Source organism: Caloenas nicobarica, chromosome 2 (assembly GCF_036013445.1).
Source record: "Caloenas nicobarica isolate bCalNic1 chromosome 2, bCalNic1.hap1, whole genome shotgun sequence".
NCBI lineage: Eukaryota > Metazoa > Chordata > Aves > Columbiformes > Columbidae > Caloenas > Caloenas nicobarica.
Genome location: NC_088246.1, coordinates 27,315,798 through 27,328,705, shown reverse-complemented (window position 1 = coordinate 27,328,705; position 12,908 = coordinate 27,315,798). Strand labels below are relative to the sequence as shown.

The following is a 12,908-nucleotide window of genomic DNA, read 5'->3' as shown; positions in this document are numbered from 1 at the left end:
CAGGGGAAGGAAACGTCTCTGGGCAGGAGAGGAGGGTTTGCTGAGGGGAGCTACAGCAGCGCGGCTGCTGTGAGGGTGTCAGCATCCTGCCCTGCCTGCCCCGCCGCCCTCCCAACGCGCCCGAGGCATCTCCTCGGGTTAGCAGCACGAGCCGCTAATCGGCGACAGGCCCCTCGGGACTGCCTCCAGCGGCCGCCGGGGCTGCAGGGCCCCGGGCAGCCCGGTGTCCCTCCGAGGCGACTCGGAGGCTCTAGGCCCACCGGCCATAAGCTGAAGCGAAAAGCTGAAGTAAACCGGACTCCTCGCAGAGGTGAGGCCGCTTCTGCCGCCGCCTCGCCCAGCGCGGACCCCGCAGCCCCCGCGGGGCCGGGCCGGGCCGGGCCGGGCGATCAGGCGCGCTGCAGCCGGGCCGGGCGGGTGCAGCCAATGGGCTGGCGGCGCCGAGCGCCCCGTCCGTGCCTGGGAGAGCGGTGACGGCCGGCGCTGGCGGGCTGGTGCGCAGGCGGGGAAGCTGCCTGCCGCGGTCGGAAGGGAGGGGAGGGGAGGAGGGGAAGGGGTGGCCGCGCCGGGCACAGCATGGCTGCCAAGGTAAGTCACCGCCGGCGGCGGGTGGGGAGGCGGCGCGGGCGGCGGGCTGCGCCCGCGGGGCCGTCGGCGGCGGGGAAGGGGCCGCGGCGGGAGGCGGGCGGCTGCCGGCGGTGACCTCGGGCCCGTCCTTGGCGAAACTCGGCGGGTGGCGCCTCCTCCTCGCGGCTCCGCGCCGCCGGCCCCGGGGGAGGAGGGGGGTGAGCTGCCGGGCCGCCGAGCGCCCGCGGCGGGGGCGGCCCCCTGGCCGGCGGGGCTCGGTGCCGGCGGGCACGGAGGCGGCGCGGCGGGGATGCCCACCCGGCAGCCGCGGGGAGCGGGCCCGCTCTCTGCTTGCAGTGCACCATCTGCGTGACACCGCGCGGCCGCCCGGCGGGGTGAGAGGCGGCTGGTCCCGCCGTGCCGGCGCCGCCGCCGCTCGGTGCGGCTCTCCCCGGCGCGGCCGCCTCCGCGCATCGCCCCGCCGGGCACCCGCGGCCCGGCCCGGCCGCGGCTGCGCCGAGCGCCGGTAGGCCCGGCTGTGGCTCTGCGGGCACCGCGCCGCGTGCACGCTTACACAATATAGACACACGCGTCGTATGACGAGGGGATGCGGTGGCCCTTGGGACAGCGAGTGGCAGGTCAGGGCCTTGCGGGGCTCGCTGTGCCCAGAGCAGGCACTGGTGTTGGCCCTGCCCTGTCTGCAGGCCTTAGCGTGGGAGTCACTTTTTGCTTTTTCTCCCATTTTCTCCACATACCTGTTTTTGCCCGCTGTTTTCGCATTTGACTATAATTTCCCAGTGAGATTGATGTACCTGTCAGTTAGGCTTTTCCACTGTTTCAGAAAGGTAAATTAATTGAAATACTTTTATCAATTGCTTAATAACACACTTCCATCCCAGAAAAAAAAATCAGCCATTAGCTGGATCAAGGCCATATAAAAAGCAGGTATTCCACTTCTAATGGCAGATAAAATTATATTCAGTGTTGGTGTTTCAAAACTTAGTACTACGTCTTCATTAAGTTTCCTTTTTGAATACTGAGACTTTAAAAAAAAGTTGGGCAGCACATGTGCTCAGTCTGGCCAGATTTGAACACCGCATTGTTTCATTGAGTCTGTGACAGAGCTGCTCCCACCAACACTTTCCTCACTAAGAACTTAGGTTAGCTGAAATGCATGCTCTTGTAATGGACTGGGCAACATATGATTCCTCTGCTGGGATATATGAAACTGTCATCCCCAAATGTTATGTTTATTATCTATAAATCTTAGCTGTCCTGTCTAGCTTTTTTTTTTTAATTGCCCACTGGTCCATACACACAGCATAGCAGTTACATCTTACCAGACTATTGGTGTTAAAAGACTTAAAAGTCTTCCATTGACTTACTTTATGAACTGTTCACTTATCTTTTCCTCTCCAAGTGGTAGTTCTTATTGTGCAGTCTGTTTGAATCCCAACTAGTCACATATACTTAAAAAATGTTGTATATATAGTTAGCGTATGTCCAATCAGGCACGTGTGCTCCATGCTACACATTTGCATGGTGTCCTTTTTCTTTTGGCTTGGTTTATTACACAATTCACATCACCAGAATATGCAAGCATATGTTGGAAATACTCAATACATAAGGAGAAACTGAAATGAATATTGTATGTTTCTGATTACATCAGGCTTGGCTGAGATACCTGATAAAAAGAACAATGGCTTGTCGCTAGTGTCATTAGCATCCTTGGTGCATTGCAAGACAGAGATACAGTGCTTTGTACTGCAGGGTTTACAGCCCTCGTGTAGCTTCTGAGGAAGGCTTCTGGTTGCAGGCTTGAATGTGTTTTGAGAGACTTATGTTTAAAAAAAAAAGTAGAACTAGGAGCAGCTAGAATGGATTAATTATTAAGTTGCCTTGTGAGACTTAAAGGGCTTTTATCTTCTTGAGGTGACATAGTTGCTGTTAAACACAGATGAATGTCTATTTTTGTTGAAGTCAGTGACAAAATGTAGGTAGTGTTTTGTACTCTAATGGTAATGTCTGAGCTCAGGTTCTGCAAGCACACATATGAATAACTTTGCCACGCGAAGAGCTTCTGGGCCTGAAGTTATTCACGTGTGCTTGCAGGCACGGGCCTTGATTTGTGTTCTAACTTCCTCACTGATGCATCTCAGTAATATTTGCCTTTTTCACCTCAGCCAAACAATGGACTGGTGAGTTGAATGATTTTTCTAAAATCCCTTCAGCACCTTTTCCTTGCCAGTGTCCTGCATGACCGCTTCCTTTAATTTTTTAATTATACCCGTATGAGTATATGAGTCTTTTGGAGTGAATGTAATTGTTCGTCGCTTGCAAGATTTCAAATGTTGACATTTTAAGCAGACTCTAGGAATTCAGTCTGTCAGAAAGAAAACCTGAACGGGATACTGTTAAGGCTGGGTAGTTAAGCACTCAAGTATCGAGAAGTGGGCAAAGCTTTTATGCATGGAATCTTTTATGTCCATTACAGTGCCATTTACTTTTCTTCATTGTATGTTACTCAGTGTCTTACAATTTATACAGTGTTTTAAACAGTGTATATTGCACATCAGTGTGTTTTCTTAATCTTTGAAAATATTTTCTGGAAGTGTTTTGTGAAAACTGCACTGTAAATTGTATTTGTACAAATTGCTACTAAAAACTGCAGGTGAGATGTTCGAGGAGATTTTTACCCCATTGATAACTAAATTACCATCATAGGTACTGGCTTTTTCTGAATTGCATAGAAAACAGGCTGTGTGGAAAGTCTTTATGGCAATGCATGTACAGAGCAACAATGGCGTTTTATATAGCGTGTCATGCTTTATTTCTTCGAGTGTTTAACAATGCAGTCACAATGTTTTTCCTGCCCTTCAGCCAGGTACTTCTAAAGAGAAGTTACATAGTCTAGCTAATCCACTTGCCATTCACCTGGTGTGTATTTTACAGCAAAATTAACTGTGCCTGTTGAGTGAACGTAAGCTACCCTTGGTCCGTATACTGCTACACAGTTGTGGTCATAGCTGTTGTTTCATGCATGTGCAAAGTGTGACTTGCTGTATTTTTAAAGTTCTACTGCTTGGTAAATTATAAACTTATTTTCAATGGGAAGTTCTAAGGTATTTCTCAATTAGACCTCTTTCCATAGCTGGTTTTGCCTTTGCCACTATGCTACTTTGTCTGTTCAACTTAAGGTCAGAAACTGGTATTTATAATGGGAACTAGTATATATAATATTTTTAAACTTTATATTTCATAACCACTAAGCTACATTCAAAACAGTTAAAAATTGCATTCACAAAAATTCCAACCTTGAGTAGTTTTGGTAGATAAATGGAAGCTTAGAAACTGCAAAAACAGTGGGCTTAGCATGGCAGCACTTGTACACCATTAAACTTCATCTCTGCTATGGATAGTATGTGAATAAATTTCAATGCTTGTATTGAACTGCATAATACTGATAGAGGAGTTGATTTTTAAATACTGTAGTATATGTCTCTGTTTCTAATGTAGTTGATTTCTTGTGCATATGTTAACTTGTATCCGTTGGTCATGTACTCTTTGCCTGTATTACCCAGAATGTACAACTTATTTTATAATTATTGTCTTATGAACAAAGCGAACACAAATCTCACATGCTAAAAAAGCTAATTGTAAAATGACTATTTAAGTGAAGGCATGAACCGTACTTTGGTACCTGATGGGACTACTTGGCATGGTTAATTTTAAGTGCATGCATAAGTCTTTTGAAGAAAGTCTGTCAGAAATATATCAATAAGGTACCACAAAGAGATTTGTTGCTGACTTTACTTACATGACAATATTTGGGATGTTTCTAATGCAAGGTAAAGAAAATTTGTTATGCAGTTTTAATATATTCAACAGCTTTGAAATTCTATTTCCACTTGTGTTTTGCTGGAACTCTTTGCTATGGAAGCTGTATCAGTGGAGTTACATGTTCTTTCCAGTTACTGCCACACTTACCTTTAAAATCCTAAACCTTGTCATATCAAAAGTAGTTAGGCCCCATCACAGGCCCCTTGTATGTCTTGGTGTTAATATAGTCAGACATTTCCCACTGAATGCCCTGGTCCTGCAAGATGCCTCACCTTGACTGAATTAATTGGAGTTCTGTGAAGGGTTGATGTTGCTGGGCCTAGCTCTATGGGCCTCTTTGTGTGCAGAAATGATCCAATGCTTGCATGGGGTAATGTGAATTAATGAGGTCTGGGTAAGCAATAGTTGAAATACAAACACCATGGCAATGCAATTCTAAATGAATGTGATTCCTAACAATGCCAAAACAATTAGATGCTGGTGCAACTATGCCACATCAATTGTTTTGCTGTCATGCACACCCAGCGTGACCCTTTGTGCTTCATCCAGCTCCATCGTCACACTCCGTTCAGCTCCTTCTCCCATACTCCTCTCCCCTGTGCTCGCAGTAGGGTGGAGTGGGCCTGGAATGGACTGAATTCCCTCTTCTTGCCCTTGATGATGCTGTTCTTCCCTTCTTCCAGCAAAATGGAGGAGTTGCATTGTATTTCATTGCATGGGGATTCATTGGGCCCTCAGAAAGGAACAGGTGAGGGATCCTAGCATCATGATGGGCTACTGTGTCCATGAAAGGAGTGGAGTCCCTTACGGACAGGCTCCAGCCACTCGGTGAGATCAAAATTGTGGGTGTAGAGTGGTTGGTGAGTAAGGAGAGAGCAATCTCTGTTTCCCTAAAGCATCGCTGAGTTTGTGTACTGTAGACTTAATAATGTCATGACATTTAATGGCACCATGGTAATTTTTTTGGATTTGGTAGCACTCTGTAAGATCCATGTGGAAAGTCCTATTGCAAGTCTGTGAATGTCCAGTGGTGCTCACTGATGTGTAGTTGCATTTTGGAACTGTGCCTAAGTGTGTAAATTCTTAAACAACTTATGTATCATGAGACTCTTCTTTCCACTTTCCCCTTCACAAAAAAAAAAAAACCCAACATATGTTTGTGCTGCTTATGACTTATTACTGCATTTTGACTTCTTAAGAGACCAGAATTTGCCTGATAAAGGGATACTGAATTTGTATCAGTGCTGATAATTTCAAACCTTTTCTAAGTACAAAGTAGCATGCATGGTGACTGTGACAGTAAGAGAGGAGAAAGCAAATGGTTTACTCCCGTTCCCTGCCATTGTTCATGTGTTTAGTTTCATTTGGTTTCTTTTACTGCACAAGTCTTAGCCTATGACATTTACCCTTAGGAGCACTGCTTGAGTCCTGCTCCCACAAGGTGCGCAGCGAGTTATAGGGCCCACTGGCAAGGATGGTCCCAGGGAAGGCACTCACAGAGCGACCTTCTTGTGGAGAAAGTCCATGTAGCTCCCTTCTGCAGTGAATGCTGAGTTACCCTGAAAAGGAGCTTTATTACACTGAGGGTTTTATCTTAATTGAGTTTATCTGTATCTTTGTACTGCTATTCCACCCACCCCGCTGACTCCGCTTTCTTTATCAGAGCAAAGTGGGGGCGAGAGCAGGTGGTGAAAGAGGTTGATTTATGCCTTTAATATGTTAGAGAGGTACTGATGGGATTGCATGTTGCAACTGCCAGTGGTATTAACAAATTTTTGAAACTTGCTCTTTTCCATTATGATGACCCTGTAAGAGGAATTGCAGGGTGACCTCGCTTCATGTATAGCTCTTGAAGAGTGTTACTGAACCCAACAGTTAAGTGTACATCCTTACGTGTTTCTCATCTGTTGTGATGTCTGCTGAAAAGTATTTAAAGTTATCTGGTTCTTATCACATTGGGAAATGAATTCCTCTTTCTATGCAGCTTTGTGTCGCAAGAGGTTAGAGTTCTTCCGTTTGTGCTTCAAATGACACTTTAAAGGTGGTTTTCCTGATACTGTAATACAGACAAGCTTACAGCCCTGAATGATAACAATGTGTCTTCTGACCAGCTTGTTTAGGCCAATATCTATTTTATTTGTCTATGTTGTCCAAGGAGTATGACAAGGAGGTATGTGATACTATATTTCCCGGAAAATGGCATGGACGTGCTGCTTAATTTTAGCTTCATTTTTGCTTTTGATCTGTGGAATTGCTGCTGCTTTGGCTGCAGAATGGCTTTGCCACACTGCATAGAGCCTGTATGTTTGTATGACACCAAAGCTAAACTTGTGTAAGGAGTCTGGGCACTACTGTGACTCTGCTTATCGTGCTATTTTGCTTCGGCTACAAAACAGTATTCAGAAACACAGCAGTTAGTGTTTTATGGTGCTAGGTAACTACGGCTAGTAAGATTGCATATTTTCTGGGGCATTCTCTTTCTGGAAAGTATCTGTATCTCAGTCATTTACAGGGAGATAAAGAGGTCCTTATAAAAATACTGTGTCTTCGATTGCTTTGGAATAAAGCAATTTCAACTGAAGCTTTGTTAAAACACTTAAAGGAACACTGCAAATGCATTTTTCATAACATTTTAAAATAATTTCATGCTATTTATAATACCTTAGAAATGTGCAATTGCAATTATATTCTTTACCAAAAATGTTACTTGGCCTGCACAAAATCCAATGTGTTAAAGGATGAAATTGCTCATAAGGAGTGGGTTGTTGGCATTTTTCTTTTTCTCTGAAGAAGGGAAAAAAAGAAACACTGGAGAGAGAGTGAAGAAGTGAATGCCTGTACACAAGACTACACACATTTAGAGAAGAAACAGAAGAAATAGAGCTTGTCACAAGCCTGATCAAATTCCTCTTGTTGGATATTTGAGGTCCCTAACCTCAGCTGCTGGATTCATATGCTTGTGATGTCTTGCATGCCTAGGCAGCCTGCAAGAACCGTTTCTGTGCTGACCAGTAAGGTCACTCTTTGGGTCTCCTTGAAGATCTGCCTTACTCCCCAGCTTACTCTTGGCCATGTGAAAATCAGAGCCTGGAATTCAGGCTAAGAAGAGTTTGGTGTTCTCTAGATCAACATTTCCATGCCTAAATTTTATCCATGTGGCTTTGGAAGTAGAATTAGGAAGCCTGTCTGAGGTGTGAAGGAACAGGTACCACAGCAGCCAGTGTGGGAGCGTCTGGGTCAGCCAGTGGGAAATTAAAAGATAGGGATGTCCCAGGAGGATCTTTGAACAGCAAGGCTTGCATCTCTGTTTTGGACAGGGACACTGTGTAGGTAGCAACACAAGGACTGGGGGGAAAGAGGAGTGGGCCAGAACCCAATTTAGTAGGTAGCAGTTGGAGCACCCAGCAGGGAGGGGGGAGATTTGGGTTCTCTGTTGCCAGTAGTGTTTATGCATTTTGCATGAATGATACCTCCACCTGCCACAGTTTGGGATGGCTGCTGTGCTTGATGCTTAGTACTGTTCTGCCAAGGCACGTTAGACATGTTGCATGCATGGTTATTGGGCTGGAGCAGGGATGCCTGGTCAGTGTGTCTGAAATGGCTGTACGTGCTCTGCCAGGGCTGTGGCAGTTCTGGATGTGCACCTTGGTGGAACTTCTGGAATCCCAAATACCTTAAATCGCATGTGCCTTTCTGCTCGTAGATGAATTGGTTTTTGCATCATGCTGTGACTTAGGTAGGGGAGGATGCTAATGGATCTGACCCTCAGAGGCTGAGCAAAGTGGAGTTTGCAAATACACACAGGTTTTATTTCTAGAGAGCACACCGACATTGGCAGACTTGTGCCCAGACAGCCAAACTTTTAAAAATTAACTTTTAAATCTTAGTATCATCACTACTTCCATCATTTTAAGAAGTTACTGGTACATTTTTGGAGTCCTAGGCTAGGCTGGACCAGGCCTCTGGGACTGGTTCTTTGCCTGTTTTGCCTTCCTGATACTGGGCTGATTGTCTACATGCTTTGATGCCAGGACTGAACTCACTGTAGCTGTCTGTGGGTTGGGTTGGTGTGGAGAGGTACCTCTTCGTTTCCTGAACTACCAGTGGTAGTCATGGAGCTGTGATTCAACTTGGGTAATGCTAAACATTCAGTAGCAATACTAGGGTAATGTAATGGTGCCAGGGTGAAACAGAATGGGTAACTGACTGGCAAAAAGTAGAACAGCTTTATATGTATATAGATAGATTTTTTTTTTTTTTGGTAGCTTTGTTCCCTAGTATGGTTCACAGCAGAGCTGCATAAACGTTTGTGGATGGCATGCTGTAATGTAGCATTGAGCACAGAAATACCTTAAGCTGGCAACCAGTGAAGTATGTCTTGTATGACAACCATAGGACTATGTACTGCCTTGCAATTACAGATATTTTTTGCGGTTTCCACTGCTCAGCGGAGAAATGAGAAGGAGTTGTTTTTTACCAAAATTAGGTCTATGCTGTTTTCTGTGGATCAGGCAGTTCATTCGTTGACAACCCTTCATGCTTGGCTCATGATGGGATAATCATAGAGGTGCTAGGGTTTTTTCCTTAAATGTGAGAGGTATAGTGCAAGAACATAGCCATGGGGATACAACTGTAATTTTTGCATAGGCAAAATTGTGAGATTGTCATAGAACTAATTGATCAACTAATGCACCCACTACTTATTGAAATGCCAGTGGGCAACAATCAATTTAAATGTTCAGAAGAGGGAAAGTAAAAAATGGAACTGAAACACCAAGAAAGTTGTGTCACCATTTTCCTCTTAAATATTTATACTAAACTCTTTGGAAACCTTTTGCCCCATTTTCTCTATATAGCCCAGTAACTGGACTGATAGGAACATTTTTAAAAGGAAAACTTTGATGTAATTTTTCCATGAAAGCAGAAATAAAAAATCAGACTGCCCTTGCAAATGGTTTAGTGTTTGTTTGTTTGGTTGTGTTTTTTTAATATGTGTCTCTGATTGGCATATTTATGTATTCAAACGTGAACTGACTTTGCTGTAGAAGGAGCCTGTTGTTTTAGGTGAGTTTATGGTTGTATTTGCCTGGATTAGCGTAGCTGATGTCTTCATGTTTTTTGAGCAGTGCTGATCAGTTCTAGCTCAGCATCACATGCAGAGGGTGGCTGCAGTCGACCTGTAGGAGTCAAGCAGCTGGTGAAATCCTAACTCTCTGAGGCTTTTTTCTCCCTTTAGAAATGTGAGAGAGTAAACAGCAGTGGCCTTAATGGTGAATATGATGGAACGTTGCATGTGGTGCAGTAGTCCTCATGGTTTTAGCCTTAGATGGGTAGTTTTTGAATTATTGATACACATGTGAATTGTTATGCACTATGGCGTTTTATGAATTATTCATATTAAAATGTATAAAGGACAAACTGAAAAACCTAGCTACAAAGAGGTTTCCTGCATTTGTGTTTTAGGTTCCTGTTGCCTTTATGACTATGACCTTGACATCACCTCAGTCTTGCTCCCTACCAGCCAGTCCATGTTAACAGAAGTAACATTGGTGCTTTGTTCATCCATTCAGACCCAATCTCAAGGGCTTTGGACCAGAGCTGGAAGGAAGTTTGTATCACCCTGGGAACAGGCACCTTGAACCTTTTATGGGAGTCATCTTTTTTTTTCCCTTAACCCCAGATATCATATCATATTTGAAAATCTTATCCAATTTGAGTGTATTGTAATAAATAGTACCGCTGCAACTTGTGATTGCTTTAATTATTCTAAAATATGTTGCCATTCCTAAGTCACACATTTTCTTTATCCTCCACATCTCCTGTCTGTGTGATAGTGGTTTTGTCCCCACAGCATCCTTTCTGATGCCTCACTGTTTGCGTTCCTTCTCAAGCACCATCACTTGAGTTTACTGAATTTAGGTATAGGGTTTCTGGAGGATTTGGGGCTTGCCATCAGTTAGAGCTTCATTTAGGTTTAGGTAGGGCATAGTTACACGACAGTGTTTGCTGTGGCAGTTGAGGAGGTGGCAATTTATCACAGGTGAAGACTTGCCAGCCATACTGTTTGAATTATTATGATTTCTCTTTGATTAAAAATAGGTGCAAATAGTGAAAAAAGGTGTTAACACCGCATTGTATTGCATAATGCTAGATTAATTAAATTTGATGTAATACAGAGAAAAACACACAGATGTGTCTTTATTCAGACATGTAGCAGCATCACCTTTTTTTGTGAAGTGCAGTGCTTCACAAAAAGCGGATAAAGAATGTACTGCTGCAGCACCTCTCTCGGCTATCTGGGACAGGAATGTCTGACAGCAAAACAGACTGATCAGGGAGGTGATTGGTTAATGATACGTTGTAAACTGAAGAAGAGTCTTTTAAAAACGGACCTTTTTAAAGCACATTAAATGCTTTTTGACCAGTGTATCTTATTTTCTAAAAGCTGTGAGAATACAGAATTAAATTGACCTGTTAAGGTCTTAAGTTTTGGTAAGGCAACAATGATAATCCTAGAGTTGGAGTTACTTGTAGAATTATCGTTAGGTTATATTGAGATTAGCCCACAAATTATATAGCTGGAACTTGCTTATGTCTTCTGTTCAAAACAGAAATATTAAGAAAATACTTTTACTTGAAGGGTATTAGCGTGTGGTCTTTAAGTTTTTTCCAATCTTCAGGTCCCACTGTAAATCAGTTCCATGTGAAGAAAATATACCCTCAAACTCTTAAAGTCTGGTTTTTAAAAAAATTCTCATCAGTATAAAAATTTCAAGCCTTTTAAAGGCTATTTTGAAATTATGGGGACCTATCAGAAGAGTAATGTATGTGCCTTTTACAACTATGATTTTTATGTCCTCGATGATTAGGGCAATTGAAGAATTGCAAAGAGCAACCTTAATTCCAAAGCTAGAATATGGAAGAAGGTGTCATGTAGCTAGATGACCATAGTTATTAGCCAACCTTATAAATAGGTAGAAGCAGACCTTTTTTCTCTCCTCTTTCAGATGCCTTTATATAATTAGTGTTCTGGAGTATTAAAACCTTGGCTGTTGAACTGAACAGCTGTTGAGCAAATTTAAAATCTAACATTTCTGAACAGTTGTGGAACTCCACAGGGAATGAAGTGTAGGGGATCAAAGTCTGAGTACTTCTGATATAGTTGAAGCTGAAAACTTCAGAAAAAGGACAAGAAAAGTGATTGATGTATTTAAATTCCATTTGTTATTTCCCCAATAGCGTTTATTCTTTCTCACCCTACGTTTGTGACACCGTGATCTTGTTGGTGTTTCCTTTGTAATGGAAACTGATTTACTGGAATTCACATTGTTGTGTAAAATGCTATTGGCCACAGATTTTTCCAGCTTCATGCACGATTTTGTATTTATCTTTTCACATAATTCAGTTTCTGTAGGGGAATACTACCTGATCTTTATTCACTGAAAATTTACAAATGTTCTTTCCTGGAGCCGAGCTTCATTTCTGTCTGAGAGGATAAGTTTAAACTTATCAGGAAATTGAAGGTTCAAAGAAGGTTCCTTGGCAGGTTAGAGTCTTTTTTTTCAGTGCTGGCTTTGCAAGGAGATGAGGAGAAAACAACAACTAGCACTCTCTGTTCTTTGGTTTTCTTTCCGATGTTGTGTACTGGGAAAAACATCTGTAGATTTCAGCATATGGAGTCATATAAAGGCACACATTTTTCTGCCTTCTTCCTGATAGTGTTTGCATACTGCCTAAAAGTGCACTTAGTCAACAGGGGAGGATGCTTTCACAAGGATGGTCCTGAGCCAAATAACAATCATCCAGGCAGTAGGAGGAAGAAATTCTGATTGTCTTCATATTTACATTTTTGTTTCTTATCCCAACTTCCCTGAACTCTCTCAGCCAGTAGAACCATATATTATTTCGGGTTTTTAGTTTTTGCCTCAGTCAGTGGATATTTAATTCTGGGAAGTTAGCAAATGTGCCTTCTTCATCGAAGTAAAACAGTAAATTAGAATAGTTTTCACGGAAATTATTCAGTGTTGGAGTAGCCTGAGCAGCATCTGACTACATGTTTCATCAAAGGCTGGTAGATGTTAATCAAAATGCAGGCAACATCTCCAAAACATAAAAGGCCATCAGCAGGATCATGACGCAAAGCTTCTATGTCTGTGCACACAACTTTTTTTTGAGGTCTGTGTTCGAATGTGCGCACATGGTTTCCTCCACTGAGAAATGAGATCTGCCTTAATGCTTCTTCCTACTTTTGCGTGTTTGTGGTGTTGCTTTGCATTTTTTTTTTCTGCAGTTCTTCTATGCCAGGCGTCCACTACAGCTTCTTAGTTGAGTCTCTGGTCTGGTGTGTGATATTATGGTGCAGGAGAGAGACTTGGAATTTGTCCTGTGTCAGCAACAGGGCACGAAGCTCCCTACTTAAAGGGCTTAATTGAAAGGTATGTTCTGCAGTAGCAGTTGAGCGTTTTCATCTGTCCTTTGTAACGTGACTTTCCCGTCAGATC

The 12,908-nt window shown here is 43.3% G+C and overlaps 1 protein-coding gene across 2 annotated transcripts in view; it reads left to right on the top strand.

The window, feature by feature from the left end:
- The first annotated feature begins 534 nt into the window (after window positions 1-534).
- The window catches only part of SLC25A13 (solute carrier family 25 member 13), a 100,109-nt gene continuing 87,735 nt past the window's right edge, over window positions 535-12,908 (top strand). The window contains exons 1-2 of one of the 2 annotated variants that reach the window (XM_065629410.1): window positions 535-588; window positions 2,751-2,765. In XM_065629410.1, the coding sequence (XP_065485482.1) occupies window positions 577-588; window positions 2,751-2,765 (27 nt within the window). In that variant the 5' untranslated portion in view covers window positions 535-576. The remainder of the gene's footprint in view (window positions 589-2,750; window positions 2,766-12,908) is intronic. The other variant, XM_065629411.1, reaches the window with a different exon arrangement.